The 20,008-nt window shown below is 38.1% G+C and overlaps 1 protein-coding gene across 1 annotated transcript; it reads left to right on the top strand.

The window, feature by feature from the left end:
* The first annotated feature begins 1,907 nt into the window (after positions 1-1,907).
* On the top strand, positions 1,908-19,267 carry LOC116248632 (zinc finger CCCH domain-containing protein 44-like). The gene is made up of 10 exons (XM_031621537.2): positions 1,908-2,615; positions 2,752-2,831; positions 5,666-5,850; positions 8,555-9,473; positions 9,607-9,734; positions 13,292-13,351; positions 13,435-13,485; positions 13,574-13,644; positions 14,990-15,138; positions 15,225-19,267. The coding sequence occupies exons 1-10, from the start codon at positions 2,209-2,211 to the stop codon at positions 18,977-18,979; spliced, it is 5,805 nt and encodes a 1,934-aa protein (XP_031477397.1). The 5' UTR covers positions 1,908-2,208; the 3' UTR covers positions 18,980-19,267.
* The last annotated feature ends 741 nt before the right edge of the window (positions 19,268-20,008 follow it).

The following is a 20,008-nucleotide window of genomic DNA, read 5'->3' as shown; positions in this document are numbered from 1 at the left end:
TGAATTGTTGACAGGTAAAAAGTTAGTTTATTTTTGCCGCACGTATCACTGCTATATTACCTGTTCTGGTTAATATAGTTATAGAAATTGTCGGAGTTGAGTGCATAGCCTGTCTAGATCTTATGAAAGATTTAGAATTTTTTTTTTTTTTGCACATTTTATATCTTAAGCAACAAGTACTGTTGACAGTGTATCTCGCTTTTTACCCAAGTCCTGATGTAGCTTTGAACCCCAGGAATGGTTAAATGAGAAGATGGCTTCGACCTCTCATCAAATCACCAATGTAATGATGTTTCAAACACAATAAAAGTATAAAAGGGTTATTAAACTGTAGTATGATCACTTTTATGATCAACACATGATTAATCCAACAATATTTCATGTGTGAAATTATAACTCGCGAGAAGATATTATGGTAAAACCACAGTCATTGCAGTTGTTGCATGCAACATGCCTTCGATTGGTGCAATCTTATAATTTAAGTGCTTTGTTGGTTAACTTAATTGTAGATCATCAAATTTATACAATTAAATCCGTGCGGTAAACAGAGTAGAGTAGTCGGTGCTGAAAAAATGATGAGACACATGATTAGTAATGCTTATGGGCCAATAGCTTATATAATATCAATGAAGAACCCACCAAGCAACCCACGAAATATGCAAACGTAGACAAATAAATATTATAAGAAACATTTACAAGTTAAAACAATACTTCAACGATCACGCAAAGCAAATATGCATTTCTGCACAATGACGATTGCTTTGTTTTTAATGGTGTCACATGATCATCACATACTATTACAAAGGCTACTTGAGTTTAAGCATAAAACTCAATGAAATGCTAGTTGAAGATAAAAAATGAAGCATTTAAGTAACAGTATTTAAAAAATATCAAAATATTCAACTGGTTTTTACCGCTGAATAATCTAAATAGTTAAAATAGAAGTAAAGCGCACAATCTTCAAGTTGAAAAAAAGGAAAAATTTTGAATTATCTCAACTAAAACTCCGGTCATTTGCAATGTTCTTTTCTCTCTTTTTTTTGTACATTTTCTTTACAATAACATAAAGGTGTGATAATTATTCATAATATACGACTGAATTGTGCAATCACAACTTTTGAAATGTCGACCTTCTGGGCCGAAGAATAAGGTAAGATCAATAAAGACTAAAGAATCTACACGTCTAATTTAAGGCATGACTTGTCTACGAAGAAAAAAAATGCACAAAGTATATTAGCAAATAAAACAAAACTATACTACGCAATATATTTAATTATGTCCCATAAAAAAAGGGTACCTAGTTACAACCACTTCCTAAGTTTGTTAAAGCCAATCTTTAACATTGCTTTAGTAAATCAGCAACCAACTCAACACAATTATCATTAAACACCACTGTAATAATGAGAATAGATACATAAACACGAACCAACTTAATTTTAACAAGTTCCAGCATTTAATAAGGCTTGGAACTGATAAGTTCCAACAGCTTAAAAGTAAGTTAGAACATGAACTTTATCAAGGCGTTTGTTCGGTTCGATTATAGTGTGAATTATCTCTAGAACAATTCAATTGATCATCTTACGATGGGACCATAATCACAATTTAGGATCACACTGTTTAAGCTTTAGTGGAAAGTTCTGCAGCAACAAAAGCTTCTTTGAGAAAAGTGAAGTGGGTCCGACTTCAATCTCCTCAGAACAAATGCTCGACGCTTTGACTAAATTTTAAATATGAAGGGCAGAAAAGTCATTGCAGTTATCCCACTTTTAATTAATTTTCCACGATTTCTCAAAAAAAGGAAAAAAAAATCCAATATCGGAGGTCATGTCCGGTAAATGGATGCAATTTCCGGATAATAAGACAAGACGGTGGTAGAGGGAGAGAGGGGGAGTGGTATAAGTGAAGGTTAGAGAGAGAGAGAGAGTAGGAGAGAGAGAGGGTTGGTTTTCGTTACAAGAGAGTCTGGCGGAGAAGGGGACGACCTTTCTCAAGCGGGATGCTTCTTCACCCACCCTTCTTGCTTCACTGAAGAAGACGAAAAAGGGTGAGCTTTGAGGAAGAAGAAGAAGGGTGAGCTTGAGCTCTGAAGGAGAAGAAGGGCAAGGAGGGGGGAATTCTCGGGAAATAGATGCCCTTCCCTGTTGTCAAACAGCCGTCTATTGGAGGAACACCGACGATTCTAAAGGTGGTCTGAAGAGAAAATCCGCCATGGACGACCAGGGGGCTGCCGACGTCTACCGGCCGCTGCAATTCGACCAGCCGGAAGATGGGTCAATGGTCCCCGCGGCGCCGGTGGCGGAGAACGCGGCCCTGGGTTCGAATTTGGTGCCTTGCGACGGTGGAGAGTTGCAGGAGCTCATTCCCTCTCCTTCTCATCATGTCGTTGGTGGGACCTTGGTTGATGGGGTGTTGGATGTGGAGATGGCGGCTGTTACGGCGCAGGACCGTGGTGGTGCCCGGGAGTCCAGCTCGGGCCGGGGCCGGAGTGGTGGCGTAAAGCGGAAGAGAGGGCGGAAGGGTGGGCGGACTCCTGTGAAGACGAAGAAGAGCGAGGAGGAGGAGGACGTCTGCTTCATTTGCTTTGATGGGGGAAATCTCGTGCTTTGCGACAGAAAGTATGATATTCTCCTTGGATTTCTGCTATTGGGGAGATGGTTCTTGATGTTATTTCCGTGTTTTTGGGTTATAGGCGTGTTTAATTTTGGGGTTTCTTTCATTGGGGGAGTAATCATGGCGTTTTTCCTTCTACAGGATGTGCCCTAAGGCGTACCACCCTACGTGCGTTAACCGTGATGAGGCCTTCTTTCGGAAGAAAGGCCGCTGGAATTGCGGTGAGCTCTCTCTCTATCTCACTTTCTCTCTATTTCTTTGGTACGAATAGTTCATGCTTCACTAAGGTACCACTTGCTGTTTCTTCTCGTTCTTCGGAGTATTAATGTTTTTATTTGCGAAGAGATCCCTGGAAAATCTTATTTGTGGTCGGTGCTACTTGCTCGTCATTTTTTCTCTATCTTTGGTGTGTTTCCCGTTTCTTCTTCATTTGGGTTATATTGGAGGAGACGGGTTTAATGCATGATGTGGGGCTTTTGATGTTTCTGTTCTGAGTATTGAGTTTGACTATGAAATGAATTTTGAACAAGTCGTCCACTTAAAAGAATCCCATAGACGCAAGGGCTGACGGCCTTCTCTGGTTGTGCTTTTTATGTAGTGTGGGAGGCCTAAATTTTCTCCAACAAACATGACTATGATGCTATAAGGTTTACTATTTTACATGCATATCTTGAGAGAAAATTGATGAAACAGAGCATCTTGGTTTGTACTTTCTACTTTGTACAGATTATGTGCATGTCCTTGTCCTACTTTCATTGTATAACATTTCAGCACAATAATCTTGGACAAATAAAGTAGGGAAACCGGATTAGGTTATACAAGTGAAGGCGAGAAAACGAAGGACAAGTATCTCTATTTTGGATGAATGATGAAGTCAAGGACAACTGGATCATGTGATTGGAGGAAAAAGAAAAAAAAAAAAAACCCAAACAATAACTGTTGTCAAGAAAAGTTTCTGAGGTGAAAAATGGGGATTCTGTAATTCAGTCAGAAAATGGCTTTCGTACCATAATAATTTTAGAATGAACCTGCGGAAAAGCCTATTATTTGATGTAATGGGGATTCTTTTTTGGAAGGAATGACATTGGCGGTACTCATGCAAAAGCAATCTTTATTGGAACTTGGAACTTGGAAGTAAAGCCAATAAGAGTAAATTCCAACAATAAGGATAGAGTGCCAGATTGTTGTCAATTATGCACAGGGAGAACAGGAAAATATTAGAATGCCAATAACAGTTGAAGTTCTGAATAAAACAGAAATAGTTCAAGTATGATTTCTAGGAATATTTATTTATTTTTTTTGGGGACTCTAACATGGACAAATAGGAACATCATTTTTGAGATGCTTTCATAGAATGGCTTGTAGATTTTTTTTATGAAAAATATTTTGTAAGTCCTGTATGAATGACGTAGGATTTAGGTGAGCACAGAAATTTATATCAACATATTAAAATTGTTTTTCCTCCTCTTACCCAAGTATGGGTATCACACAATCATCTTTGGACGTTTTGGAATTTAATAAACTCACCAGGTTAAAGCTGATCTTCATTCGTAAATTTAAATAGCAAGTCTTGGTTTGATGTGTCCATTTAAAGCTTGAGCTTGAGTCAAAGGAATAATCAAAATGGATGCTGGTTCTAACCGAGCCAAATATACACCCAAACTAAGAAGGCAGTAGAATGTCCATGTTGTATGTGAAAGAAAGTTGGGGACTCTTTAGTCTGGAAGTTGGCGATTCAAATTGCCCAAATTAGGGTCTGAGGTCTTGGGGAGAACTGCACCTTTGCTTAAGCACCTAGTTGCCCTGTTTTCCATTAACAGCGGTTAATTGGTTTCTTTACCATTTTACTGTGGCTTTTAGGACCTTATTCTATATGTGCATGCCTCTATGGCCAAGATACCCTTAAATATAGTAGGATTATTGAAGAACATAGTTATTTCTTTGGTTAGATTCTCGTCTACAAGTACAATCCCACCGCCAAAAAAAAAAAAAAATCGATTGAGTCAAATGGATAACCAAGACCTGAACTTGAACCCTTGTGGGAATAACGGTAGAACACCTAGTGATCCTTCTTGACCCAGGAGATGCACCTGCTTTAGTACCCAGGAGATGAAGTGCGACTGCTTGCCTGACAGATAGCCACCGCCCACTCGAACTGTGCCAAACAATTTGGGTTGTGTTAGACTAGTCCTTTTGTTTCGGGAGGACACAAAAAGACGAATGTACTTTTAATTTTTTAACCAAGGTGGTAGAGGGCATTATTGAAGTGAACTTTTGTGCCTAAAAAGAAATTACATCATTCTCTTGGTTAAATTTGCAGGGGCTATAGGTTCTCTATTGCATTTACATGAAGAAGGTCTCTGCAAGGTCCAATGGAAAACGGTGTCACATCAAAAGCATCTGTTCAGGAGATTCTTTTTTTTTTAATAATTTAAATTCTAGTAAATGGTCATTAATGAGGTCATCAACAGCATGGCCTTCTGAGGACAGCTGCTAGCACTAGTTGTAGGAACAATTCATTGAACAATTATCTTGACCAGATAAACCTTTTAATAGTTGTGGGTGAACTCATATGGGATGTGGAAAACAAGTTTTGGAAAAGAAAATATTGAGAGCAAGAGAATGGTGTCTTTGTGTTGATAAAAGGTTGAGAGCATGAAAATACTAAACTTTTCGTCAAAAGGTTGGTGATGTTTTGAATGGCTGTTTGTCTTGATTCTGATTTGATCAATCATGAATTTTGTAGTGAAGTTCTTACTGAACTATTTGTCAGCAACAATTTTAAAGTGTTCCACATGAGTGTGCTATCCTTCGATTTTCATTTGGAGAGGAAAAAGGGAGAAGGAAGGTATTGTATGTGATGATGATGATGATTGTTTGATCTGGATTTTTATGTTCATCTTGTTGCCATGAAGTTAAGTTTGTGATGTTCCTTCTCGACCTCTGTTTTGTGGAATGCTGTTCTCCAGTGGCAATTTATAGGGGATTAATATGTTTTTTTTATGGGTAATATATAGGTACTGAGTTATATTCATTGAGATTTTATTTGATGCAGGCTGGCATCTATGTAGTGTTTGTGAGAAGGCAGCGCATTTCTTATGCTACACATGTACATATTCTCTTTGCAAAGGATGCATCAGACAATCTGATTTTTTATGCGTGCGGGCAAACAAAGGTTTATGCGTAAATTGCATGAGATTGGTGATGCTCATAGAGAATAAGGATGCAAACAAGGAAAATGTACGTCATCACTACTTTTGATGTGGATGTTGCATTTCCCCAGGACTAAAGAGACATAGGAAAACTCTTTTCCCCTTAAATGTCGTAGTGTTGTCATGTCCATATCACATATCTTCCTTGGATATAGCCCATCACCTGGGAGTTACATTATTGTGAATTATTATTGTCACTGTTGTTAACTATTATTTGTAGTGGTACCAGCAGTCAATCAATTGATTAACCAATTTTTTTTTCATTCTGTTGCTTGTAGGTCTTTTAGATAGCAATTTCGTGCTCGCTCAGTGTTTATCATAGCTTTAAAGAGTTTTTTTTTTTTTTTTTTTTTTGTACTTAATACAAAATGGGTTTTTGGATATTCTTACTTGTTATGCTGGTTGCTTGCAATGCTTATTGTATGTTTTTCACGAATCTAGTTGTTATCAGTTGCCCCTTTCTTTTTGCCATCTCTTATCTATTTTTTTTTATATAAGGGTTTATACTTTCTTCAGTAAACTGTTGCCTACTCGTAGAATTCAATTAATATTTATGTACATGCATATATTTCTGTACCAATGATCTTTCTGGGATCTCTAAGGGGTGTTTGAAAATTTTCTGTTATTTAGGTATGAAAAGTTTCAAGTGCTGTAAGTAAACTGTTAAAGTGTTCACATTCTGCAAAAAAATTCAAGAAAACATGTTCTGTTTTTATAATGGGTTATGATGGATTTTCCAAAATTTCAGTTGGAGGTTTGAGCTCGGACTTTTTCCAGCAAAATTTCAACCCCTGTACAGCATGACAAGAAATATTTTATGCCATCAAATGCCCCTTACGAGTGGTTCAATAAAAACATAAGCAGTCTGACTGTCTGTGTACATTGAACAATCCTGATTACAATATATGAGATTTCATACCTAATGACTTGGTTATGCTACAAATGCTGGAAAACTTGTCCATCATATAAAGAACAACCATTTGGTTCCAGTATCCAAAGAGGTCAGAATGCTTAGCTATTCAACAATCTTTCATATGACACCAAATTTTGATGATATAGTGTGTGACCAAAATGGCCTAAGATACATAATTTTAGTAACTGGATGGCTAAATGAACTTTGACTCTTTGGATTCTTAGCGACAGGTACGGGATGATGACAAATATGTTTGTGATGGTGCCTTGTTGTCTATTTAACTGAGTGCATGTTAATGGAACTTTAGTAGAAGTGGTTAGACTTCTAAGTTCTATCTGCAGTGTTGACAGATGGTTGGGTCTTAACAGGCATATGTGTGGACGATTTAGCTTTTTAATCACTAGGTTGCTTCAAGAGTGAGGATTGTTACACGTGGACTCAATCAATAAGGTATTGCTTGAACTTGAAGTGAACCATGGCTTAATCCTCCACCTTGAATTTGAAGAGATTAGTATCATGGAGAGATTTGGTTAAATTTGGATGTCACCAATGTTGTAAAAGGTGTAGCGTATGCGTATCGGTCGGGCTGACCTATAAGTCGTATCATAACATATCACAAATGTAGTGTGGCGTCTCGTAGAATTAAATTTTTTAATTTTAAAAAATTTAAAAATCATAAAAATAGAGAAAAATAATTAAAAATCTGAAAAAATAAACAGAAAATCAGAAATCAAGAAAAATATATTCAAATAGAAAAAAGATCATGATACATAAGGAACATTCATGTGTATCGACAACACATTCAAAAATAAGAAATCAGAGATTCAAAATAACATAATAAGCATCCATCACAATTTTAAACTTGAAATTTTATAGAATCTTAGAACTTAGAGTCTTAGGACTTGGAGTCTTAGGACTTAGATTATATCACAATTTCATATGTTCAAAATATATAGTTATCATCTTTCATGATTCAACGATAATATCTCCCCAAATCGACAAATCTTCGGTTATTTTTGATGAAAATGGGAAAAATCTCTCCCTCTCACATCTCTTGGAGTCTTTAAAAACAAGAAGAGAGAGAGGGAGGAGTGTTTAAACTTTAAAAAAATAAAGAATTTTGTCCCGTATCGTATGATATGGGGATACGCTTATGATACACGGGCATATTGTGTATCGTAAGCATACCGTATAAGTTTTCTAAACCTATACATATGTATCATACGATACGGATAACATTGGATGTCACTACCTTCTAGAGGGATCTAGTTGGAGTAACATAAGAATTTTTTTGTTCAGTTTGCCTTTATTATAGTGCGACCAAGATTTAAGTTATCAGTGTTCGCAATGCAAAAAAGAGAATAGGAAATAGAGATATCAGTAGTTCCAAATGCATGCCTGATATTAGTCTTAACCATATAACCTTCTTATCAGATCCAATTGCTTCAAAGAGCAGATTAAAGGCAGCGTGTTGGCCTCGTGTCTATAGTGTAATTGCCTAATCTTATGACTGTAGAACTACTCAAACTGCTCGCCATTGCAGTTAGATATGTCGATATGTAATGTCAATGTATCATCTTATTGTCCTGCTCGCCGTTGCAGTTAGATATGTCATATGTGATTTCAATATATCATTTTATCTCCTTTTTATCATCGCATTTGTGAAGTAAAGAAAAAATGGTTCTTCTTGAGCATGAGATGTTTACTTGATGTACCAAGGCACACATTTGATAGAACAAAGAGTAAATTTTTCTCTTGGTAGGTGATCTATACTCTATAGGACACACATGTATGTGATGATCTATGTACACTTTTGTAGGTTGTAGTGGATTTTGATGATAAAAGTAGCTGGGAGTACTTATTCAAGGAGTACTGGCAAGATGTGAAGCGGAAGATGTCATTGAACCGTGAAGAGGTTATTAATGCTAGTAATCCATGGAAAGGAGTAGGAGCTCGTGTCCCGCCAATTGCATCTAATGAATTGCACAATGCTGACAATGAACAGAATGATGGTTCTGACAATTTGAAACACCAACTTGAGAAGGACAAATCAGCACCTAAGAGGCAAAAGAAAAAGCCAAGGATCGATGCTGCAGACAAGGTGCTGCCAAGCATAACCAGAGATATATCTGGAGATGGGGCTTCTGAACTAACTGATTCTGAAAGATGGGCTTCAAAGGAGCTATTGTACTTTGTTGAACATATGAATGTTGATAAGTCAACCTTATCTGTTTTTGAGGTTCAGTCTCTTTTGATGGAATATGTTACAAAATATCAACTTCGTGACCCTCATAAGAAGAGTCAGATTCTTTGTGATGCAAGGCTCCAAAGTCTTTTTGGTAAGGCTCGTCTTGGGCATCTTGAAATGATGAAGCTTATTGAATCTCACATTCTCAAAAAAGAGACCTCCCCTGAGGCCCATAAAATTCAAAGGGGAAATGCTGAGGATGATACTACACAGGTTGAACTTGATGGAATCACAACACCTAAGACAGGGTCAGATAAAAAACGGAAATTGAAGAAGAAAGCTGATGAGGGTACACAACAGACAAATGTGAATGATTATGCAGCAATAGATACACACAACATTAACTTAATTTACTTGCGACGAAATTTAGTAGAGGATTTGCTTGATGACATGGAGAAATTCCAGGAAAAAGTTGTTGGTTCATTTGTAAGAATCAGGATTTCTGGATCGGGTAATAAGCAAGACATGTACAGGCTTGTCCAAGTTGTAGGTAATAATAATTTATTTTTTTTCGTATATTGTTTGCAAATTGAAAATTATTTGGCTTTTCATTCGGATAATTTTTCTATGCATGAAAATATGTGTGGATACCTGAGTATTGTTGTCTTATGGTATCTTTACAGGTACCAGTAAGGCAGCTAAAGAATATAAAACTGGCAAGAAGTCGACTGATATCATGCTGGAGATTCTAAATCTGAACAAGACGGAAGCTATAACAACTGACTCTGTTTCAAATCAAGAGTTCTCTGAGGTAAATGGGAGGACCTAAATTTATTTTCTTTCAGTCTGCATTTGTAGGGCTCAGTAATTCATGTATTTATCATCGTATCATGTTTGGTGTTTCTGGAGGTTAATTTCCTGGTTAACTATTTTCCTCCTGTTTGACATCTTTAGCTTTATATAGTAAATATCCTAAATATTAGTTTGCACTTTGCAGCGTTAGTTGGTACAAGTTTTATGAGTTCACTTGATATCCTTTTGACAGGAAAATATATTGTTTTTGTTCTTCGTGTTTCTTTCTTTTCCTTTATTTTCTGTTCCATGCCTTACAGTAAGTGGTTCATTTAACCCGTATTTTGTGGCAGAAAAACATTATTGTTTGTTTTGTGATAATGTTTAAGCAAAATTGAATTATTTCTCACTTTTTAGTTCTTGGTTGTTTTCTCTGGTGCATGAGCATAATGATGTCTTCCCTCTTTTTTTCCTTTTTACTCGTTGTTTTCATATTTAGTCCATTGACCACATTGAAATAGAGATATTATCTTCTCCAATTTGTTTTTCTAGTGCTGAGCAGTGCTTGTCCCACAACTAGTTCTTGATGCCATGAGTTGAAAACTGTTTTTCGTGAACATGCAAGTGGAAGCTGGCAATGACGTTAGATCAAAAAATTACTGTGGGGAACTTAATTAATTCTTGAAAGTGACAAAAAAAAATCATCATTAGGCTATTCATAATCTCCTTGAGGGTTTATGCTTGTAACAGTTGGAACAGATTTTCTTCAATTAATAACCAGGTGTTCTACTTACCAGCATGTTAAATTTCTTTTCTTGATCTTTCAAGTAAAATCATGAGGATCGACTCATGAAAGTGCACTTAATTGCACTAATAAAAATATTCTTTTAGGAGTTAAAAAAAAAAGCATATGCTCCTTGTCATGTAGATATGTCACTTGGCATCTAGATTGTACCTCCTTTTTGTTAAAGTTAGTAGGTCTAATTCGGCTCATGTTAGTCAAAGTCTATTTATGTCCTTCTTATTGTAATATGTTTTAACTTAGTTTACAGTTTTACCCCTTGTAAGTGAGGTCAGTCTTTTATTAACTAAGAGTAGTCTTGTATTTTACTGTCTTTAGTTGAGTATTAGTTAGGGTTTTGTTCCCTATTGCTGTTACTTTCTCTTTTACACAAGAAGAGAATGACGTGAAGAGTTTCGCTGCTGCTGCCGATATACTCTCATGCAGATTGAAATAACATTGAATCTTCTTGTTTTCTATGTTTGGGTTTGTTGGATTTAACACTTTTATTGATATAGTGCAAAGCCCTAATGCAAAGCTTTGCACCTATCTCACATGGGTATGGTACAACTGCGAAACATTTTCAAAAAGCTTGGGTACAGGGACATGGCCGTACCCACCACACCCACACATACATCGATAGCAGTTATAAAGCAATAAAAGTTTAAAACAGATCAGCAACATGACCTACTTGTGCAGTAGCTGTTCATATTTATACAATTGTCACAGATATCGTTGTATTTTTGAAAACATCATGATATTAACTAAGAAAACAAAAACAATAGAAAATCCTGAAAAAGTGCTTTTTTCTGAAAAAGAACATGAAAACAAATTTATTGCATTTTAATAATTTTCTTATCGCTTTTTTTTTTCATTTTTTGTTTTTCTTGTTTTTTGCATCAATATTATCATGAATCAAATTTATACTTAAATGAAGTTATTTACCATCATTACAACATTATTTTTGTCATTTTATCTAGCTTCTTTTATGTCTGCCTTATTAGTTTCTCATTTATTTTATCCTTACCTAATTTTTGATTTTTTTCATTTTCTGGATATTTTCATGAGAAAATTAACTTTGTAAAAAATTACCCAATAAAAATTTGCTGTTAAAAACCGAAGAACAATAATTGTGATAATGATTTATATGCATCTGAAATGTGAAAACACTAACAGAAAACCTGATAAACATCTGACAAAAATAGCAGAAGATCGTACTTCAAAATCAGATTATAAGTGCCAATTGCCACATCAGTTCATAACTTCATATTCGTTGGATAAAACAACACCAACAGATAAACATAAGCAAAATATGATTACAACATGCAATGAGCAGTCTTAAAAATAAGATTATAGTGCCAAATCAGATCATATTCATATAATAAAAAACACTAATGACTCCGTAAGGATTAAAAAATAAAAGAAAACCCTAAATGTTGGATGATCTTGGAGCTGAACAAAAATTACTGAGTCCAATATTGGACAGATTCAGCCTTGGGTAAGTTGAGTCTGTTGAGCACAACCGACATGGTCAGAGCCGCACCCAAGCTGTGTCTAAAGCTGCACCTGCACCTTTAACCGTGGCAGATTGTATCGACACAGGTACTTCTCCCTTTTGGAAGTGTCTGTGTTATATAGATGTAGTCAACCCTGTGTTTGGCATGGTTAAGTCCATGATCCACACGTTGTTGTATGTTTGCTTTATTTTTCAGTTTTAGAGTGCACACCTTTAGCAATGTTGTATATTATAGATTCTGTTGCAAGGTGCTTTTTAGTGCAAGTAGCTTAGTGTTGTTTGATTTTTTGATGTGAAGGTGATGTGCATGCTCTTACTTCCGGACCACACACTCTGCATTTGAACTTCATCATTCTATACTGGGTGAGAGTACCCATGCCAATTGCCAAGCCCTCTTAACTCTGGACATGGCGGAGCTTAAATTTGCAAAGGACGCTTGGATAAGCATAGTGGGTTATCATTGGATAATTTTTAGGCCTCATTGTTGCTTAATAGCTAGTATCTATCAGAAAGGAACTAGCTCGTAGTGCATGTGTGGGGCATGGCTGTAGTGTTCTGTGGTGCTTTCTTTGGTTTGCACAGTTTGTTTCACACGCAGAACAAGTTAAGAAAAGGTCAGGTTAAATAAGAGCCAACAACTTGTGGCTCCAAAAAATTATACCATTACCATATGAATATGCGTTTTAATTAGGGATATTGTTTAAGTGAGTCCATGTTGACATAGAGGAAATAATGCTACTTGCTCTCTGAATGAAATTCAACAACTTAAACATCCATCAGTTAGATCTTTTCAGAACCAAAAGAAAAAAAAAAAATCTCTTTTTAAAGTTTGAATAAAAGTTGGAGCTGGATATTGAGTTGATCTTGAAAATTTTGCAGGCACGATAAGACCACTGTGTTCTTTACCAATTTGTGGATGAAAGCTAAATAGTCTTTTGCTACTTATGGTCATTGCATGGTTCCAAACTTCCAGTTTCTTTTGCATTTGTATTTGTTTCTATCACATGGATATGATGACCATAGCTGTTGCTTGGAGTTGCTCCTCCATTTATATCATGCTTGGAGTTGCTCCTTCATTTATATCATTCTTCTATGTACGATATATATTGATCTGTTAAGATGGAGTAAGCCTTTGAAAGCAAATTTTGAAAAGATTATTTCACATTTTGATGTGCCTTTTTGTGAACAATGAAACAGTGTGGTCATTTGCACATTTTGGTCAGTTTTGATAATAGTGCACTTCTGTTAGTTAGTGACCACAAAATGGTTATGTCTGCAGGAAGAATGTAAACGGCTACGTCAAAGCATAAAGTGTGGGTTTATTAGCCGGCTAACCGTGGTAAGATTGTAGGTCTCCTGAATTTGACAGTTTGTTAATATTTCTGCAGGCTATTTGTTTATTCATATGTTAATTTTTTGTAGGGTGAGATTCACGAGAAAGCGAAGGCACTTCAGCAAGTCAAAGTTAATGATGTGAGACTGAGTGTGCTTATATCTACAAAATGCTTCAATTCCTGCAAATTCTGGTGCTAAATTGCTTATACATGTGTTCATCGTGCAGTGGTTTGATACAGAGATACTGAAGCTTGGTCATCTTCGCGATCGAGCTAGTGAAAAGGGCCGTCGAAAAGAATATCCTTTTTCAGAATTTCTGTTTTTATAAGCTCTGCTTTTTGGTGTTTAGGCACGTGAAGTTTTAAATGCTTTTGTTGTATGACATTTGACACTTTTCTTCTTCTGCATAATTCCTTAAATTTCCTAAATTTTATCCTTGATCTAAAAGGCATGATTAAGAAATTTCCTGCATGAAACTATGATTAATTGTATGTGCTACTATTTGGTGGCAGTGACGTATTTGGTTACCATCCTCATGCCTGTGTCACACTGTTGCTTCAAATAGGCTGCTGCATCTGACTTGGGGTGTGCACCGGGTGCGTGTGTGTCCACACCTGGTGTTTTTTGGGTGTGACTGTTAATCTGTTAATAAATTGATGGCTATTATGTTTATTCTCCAACTGAAATGCATGTATAGACATGCACCTATATGTCTATACCACCACTGCAGCACCTGAACCGAGCACTTGTGAAAAATGGTGCATTTGCATCCACACCCCATGCCCACTCTCAGTTTGTTGGAGACAAAATTGGTATGCTCTTTCAAATAAAAAAATGAGTTTACGATATTACTTGCTTCTACTGTAACATATCATCACAAGTTCTATACAATGTCCTAGTGCTAAACCCTGTGAATGCAGTACGAGGATTTGAAAATATTAAAATAATGTACCTCCCATGCATTAAACTATTAATGTTGTGGATGAGTGCTTTATCATGCAAAACCATGTAATGGAGTATTAAAGTAACCAATTATATAGGCTCGAGCCGTCATCACAAGTTCTATACAATGTCCTAGTGCTAAACCCTGTGAATGCAATACAAGGATTTGAAAATATTAAAATAATGTACCTTCCATGCATTAAACTATTAATGTTGTTGATGAGTGCTTTATCATGCAAAACCATGTAATGGAGTATTAAAGTAACCAATTATATAGGCTCGAGCCGCTTGACTTTAATGAAAGTTCATACCAGCTTTTCATGCTCAATTTGTTCTTGTTATAAAATTTATAGAACTTTTTCTTTATTCGCTTTATATTTTCTGGGTTCTTTTTAGACATTGTTCTTGTTTCTGGTTCTTTTATTGTTTCAGGTAAAATTTTCTAGGAAAATTGCTAATGCATATTTTGGAACTCGTCCCACTGGACAACAATATTGTCTTAACAATTAAATCTGTTTCCCATGCAATGGATACTTGCTTAACTCTACATGTATGTTTTTTGACAACTGTGTCATACACCCCATAAACCAAAAATGGAAGGAAAAAAGATCTTGATGTTTTATGTCCACTTCTTTTTTCTTTTGTTCTAAAATGAACAAGGGCAAACCAGCAGCGGAGTGATTCTTAACCTATTTTTCACGCTTAGAGAATGTGTAGAAAAGCTCCAGGTTCTTAATGATCCTGCTGAACGAGCTCGAAGACTACAGGAAGTTGCAGAAGTGCATGCTGATCCTAATATGGATCCAAATTATGAATCTGAAGAAACAGAAGAAGATGATCGGAAAAGAGGTATAAGTATGATCTATTTAAATCTGATTCATGGTTATACTTTGATCTTCTGTAAGCAACTTATTTAACTTTTTGCTCTTCTTCAGAGAATTATGCACGGCCTAGGGACATTGGATATCCTAAACGAGGACGGGATGCACTCTCTCCTGGGAAAGGAGTAGTTGTTGATGGCCTGGATGGTTCTCAAAAAAGCTCAAATAGTCCTTGGGATAGAATCAAGAGTTCTTCTGCATCAAGGGAACCTAGAATTGAGAGAGGCCAATGTGTCATTGGTGATAAAACATTGAGCCAAAGCAAAAATTCCTATTCTCATTGTAGTGAGCAAAATAATGATACAAGAAACAGAGCTTGGAGTCAAGGCTCTAATCAACTTTCTAGTGGCATGTTGCCAGAAATTCCAACAACACCTCAAGCTGTTGGTGTCACAGCATCAGCTAACAATATTGACACAGAGAAGATGTGGCACTATTCTGATCCATCAGGTAAAATTCAGGGGCCGTTTTCTATGGTGCAGTTGCGTAAATGGAGTACAACAGGTTATTTTCCTTCAGATCTTCGAATATGGAGAACTTCTGAGAAGCAAGAAGATGCTGTATTGCTAAATGATGCTCTGGTGGGAAAGTATCATCAGGAGTCATCCCAGTCTGATCTGCAAGGAACTTATGCAAATGCTCAGAAGGTTGGTGGAGTTGGTAGCTGGGATAATAGTAGTCATGATAGGAACCTGCCTGGGGCCAATCATTCAACTTGGACAGGTAGTGACCAAAGAGATGGGAACTGGAAACCCAGCTGGAAGGAAGCTGGTGGTTTTGTTAGTGGCAGTGCTGAAATAACAAGAAAAGATGGACAAGAGAGACAATCAACTAGTTGGACAAGTTCATCAATGGAATCGCTTGAACCCAGTCAGGGGCATGTTACAACTGTTTCTTCTGCTCAGGATCCATCAGGGGGATCTACTCCTCGGTCAAGCGAATCTTTTGGGCACAGTCCTAAGATGCTTCCATCACATGTAGATAACTCCTACACAGCATCTCTGCAACCAACTACAGATACTCGAGTCGGGGTTTCAGGTGTAAAGTTTAACCATTCTGAGAGCCACATGAGTCGTTGGAGTCCTGCCAAGCCTTTGGAGGTTCAGCCTAGTGGAACTTGGAATGCAAGCAATGGATATGATAATCATCTGGACAGTTTGGCTTCTTCAACCCAATCATTGGGGGATGGTGAAAAATCTGATACAGAAAATATACCTTCAAAGGAAATTAAAGAGGCATCACCACTTGCAAGTGCAACTTCTGCTGCAGGGAGTCACTGTAATGCAATCAGCATTAGAACTGACCAGTTGGACCCAACCCAAACATCTGCTACCAGTAAGTGGATGAAGGATCAAACTGAAAATAAACCGGTGGCTCCACACAGTGTTGGTGAACCAGTGGGCCATGTGGATAATCTGAGGCAGCAATCCTCTGTCACATCTTCTCAAATGGAGAATCAGATTTCTGAAAGTAAAGCACCTGATTTACATGCTTCTGTTGAATTAGTGAGCCATTTGAATAATTTGGAGCAACAGTCTTCTCTTGCAGCAATTCAATCAAAGGATTGGACTTCTGAAAAGAAGACATCTGATTCACAAGTTTTGCTTGAACCAGTGAGTGCTGTGAATGACAAGCTACGATCTTCTAATACTGCCATTCAGTCGGTGGACAAAACTTCCAAAAATGCACAAGTTTCTGATGAGCCATTGAGCCCTGTAAATGATTTGGAGCGACAATCTCCTATTACAGGAACTCAGCCTACCATAACATCCACAGCTACAGATAGGCAGCAAGCAAATTTGGTAACTTCAGCTATGGAACAGGATGCTATGACATTAGGTTCAACTCAAATTGGAGGTGTTTGGACAAGTGGTCAGAATTCTGGGGCCATGTCTGCTGGTTCATCTCCTGAGCCTACTATAGGTGTTGTTCTTGATGCAGACAAATACCCTAAGATTGTCCCAGTAGCAATTCATCCTATTTCATCAGCAGGCTTGGGTCCTTCAACTCATGCTCTTCTGCAGTCAGTAACTGCAGGTCTTTCTCATGTGATTCACAATGATGGCCAAAATTGTGATAATAACATGTCTTCGGACCTTCTGGCACAGGACGCTGCACATGCAGACACAGGTTCTGCCGACTCTCTTCATGAGCCCATGGATACTCAAGATGCTTTGCTTGCTAATGAGAACCCTGAAAGCAGTCAGTTTGTTATAATAGCTGCTGAAGATAGCACGGTTGATGAGATTTGGGATGGCCTTTTGGATGCTGAAGGTGGTGAGCCAGTCACTGATTTTTTCCCTGAGGATCTGGACACTGACAAGGTTGAAGGTTCCATCGAATCAGCTCCATTTTGCAGCTCACCTTCTCAAGTGGAAGACTCCAAAATAAAGTTGTCTGGGTCACAAATTCCAGTTTCAGTAGAAGGGTCCTCACAGCCTGATGGCTGGGTATCTGATAGTGGTTTTGGAAGCAGTGCCTCTGGGTGTGGTGTCTCATCTACAGCTGCTTCTATTCCTATGAGTCAAGGTTCTGAAATGATTTCGCGGCCAGTGGCCTATATTTCAAATGATAAAGGTGAGGGCTTTTGCCTGGCTTCTGAAAGGCAGGAGTCTTTGCAAAAGCCTGTTGATATCCCTCAGGGTAACATCCCTCGTGATGGCTGGCTTTCACCTCAGACATCACCTGAGGTTTCTGAAGTCATTCAGTCGGTCAATCCTACCGGAACCTCTGATCCATGTTCTGAACATGATCAAGATGCTGGCGCATCTTTGGTGGCAACTGATGCAGCAGGATCTGTGGCCTCTTCCAACACTGCAGATCAGGGTATGCATGATGTTTCTTGGGCTTCTGATTCAAGTCCTTTACTTGTTTCAGCCGGAGAACAAACCCCAGTTACCAGTGGATCAGGCGATGTTCCTCCTACTGTTCAGCACTCTCAAGGATCTAACCGGTTGCCTGGCAACTTTTCTGTTTCAGCTTCTGAAGCACAAGTCCCATCTAGTAATGATGTGAGTGATATGGCCGTTGCAACTTCAAATTCTCAAATATCTGGTATCTTTTCTGGAGATTTTTCTGTTCCAACTGCTGCAGAACAAGCCAGAGCTCCTAGTGCTTGGGATGCTGTTTCCAATAAAGTTCGGCATCCTCAAACAACGAGAAGTGGAGGTTTTTCTGTTTCAGCTACTGCCACTGCTACTGTACCAATGGCTTCATCTGATGCTTGGAGCACACAGATAAGTGCAAACAGTAGTAACGTCTCTTCGCTCCCCCCTCCTATGGCAGGAAATACTTCAAGTGGTGTTGCCAATCTGTATCTAGGTAAGAGCAGCTACAGGTCAGCTGTCCCAGAAAGCTGGGGTTCACCTTCAAAGAATTTGGCCGGCCCAACTGATAAACAGGGGGTACCATCTTCTCACAGCACTTGGAGACCTGGGGGGGTCAGCGAACCGTCTGTGTCAAGGAGAAGTGGTTGGGGTCCATCCGTAGAAAGTTCTAGAGCAGGGTGGAGCCAACAACCTGGAAATACAAATGCAAGATGGGGAGTTGACTCCGTAAATCAAAGAGGAGTATGGGAGCAACAGAGGCGAGAAGGAGACAGGTACTCTGGATATGGTGATAGGGGTGGTTATGGTGGTCAAGGTCATGGGATGAGGCCATGGAGCAAGCCACCTGGTGGGGGTGGCAGTGGCAGTGGGAGCAGTGTAAGCGGTGGTGGGCCTAGGCCTCCTAGAAGTCAAAAAGTTTGCAAGTTCCATGAGAATGGTTACTGTAAAAAAGGTGCATCTTGTGACTTCTTGCATCCATGATCAAGCATCGATGGGTGCAGCAGCAGCTGGTGTACAGTGGCTTCTTTGATTGGAGTAGCAGATATCTTTTGGATTAGTTGGTTGCATTTCACTGTAGTCTAACACCCTGGTTCAGCAGGCTACCACAAATTTAGGGGGTTCTAGCTTATATTAATCTTGTTTTTTGCCACCATTCTCTCTAGTGTTCCCTTTAGTTTCATTTCCTGTTCTTGATTTAAAGGGAAAGTTGTTGTCTTCTGCGTACATTTTTTATATTATCTTCCTGCTTAACCTAGCTAGGCTTATGCATTTACTTTGCATTTATAATTGGTAAAATATATGCATCAGTGCCATGCAAAAGGTGGAAAATGTAGTGTAGAATAAAATGATTCTTCTTGAATGCTGATAAAGAGTATGTGCCGTCAGTTCTTTTCAGGCAGTTACCCTGCTAGGCTGTTAATTTTAGGAACAAATTGATTCCAAGGATTCTTTTCCTAACTTGATAACTAAGACGAGGTTGTCGAGGACATGTCTCTCCCCTCGTGAGCTGTGGAGTCTATATGTTATACGAGAACACACATGGTCATCTGCCAAATCACATGGACCTTATGCGACTTATCCTCGTTCTGATCCAGCCATTCTGGATGAGTCACCACACAAAGTACACCTCATATGTTGAACGACGATGACGGTGAATCACCACCAAGGAGATGAGGTGTTTTATAGGGTTCTTCCAAAAGGAGCTTTGATAAATGAAAATGATTTGCTCTTGGGGTTCCTGAGTCCTCGCTTGGATACCAGGCTGGTTGGGATTCAGGTTTACGCAGTTATTTGTGTTGTTCCAAGGGGTGAACTTCATCCTGAGCAACACAAGTAGGTCCGGTCGTCAGATTCTGCCTCCAGTCTGAAGTACTAAACGTCTCAATTTCTACTATTCTTAGTAGGTGAAGATGCCACCTTATATGTTTTAACAATTAAGACGGTGGATCACCAACTAGCAGGATAAGGCGTTTTATAGAGTTCTTCCAAAGATGGGAACTGATAAATCGC

The sequence above is a fragment of the Nymphaea colorata genome, chromosome 2 (genome assembly GCF_008831285.2).
Source record: "Nymphaea colorata isolate Beijing-Zhang1983 chromosome 2, ASM883128v2, whole genome shotgun sequence".
Lineage (NCBI taxonomy): Eukaryota > Viridiplantae > Streptophyta > Magnoliopsida > Nymphaeales > Nymphaeaceae > Nymphaea > Nymphaea colorata.
Note: the sequence above shows the minus strand (reverse complement) of the source record. Positions and strands in the feature narration are given on the sequence as shown.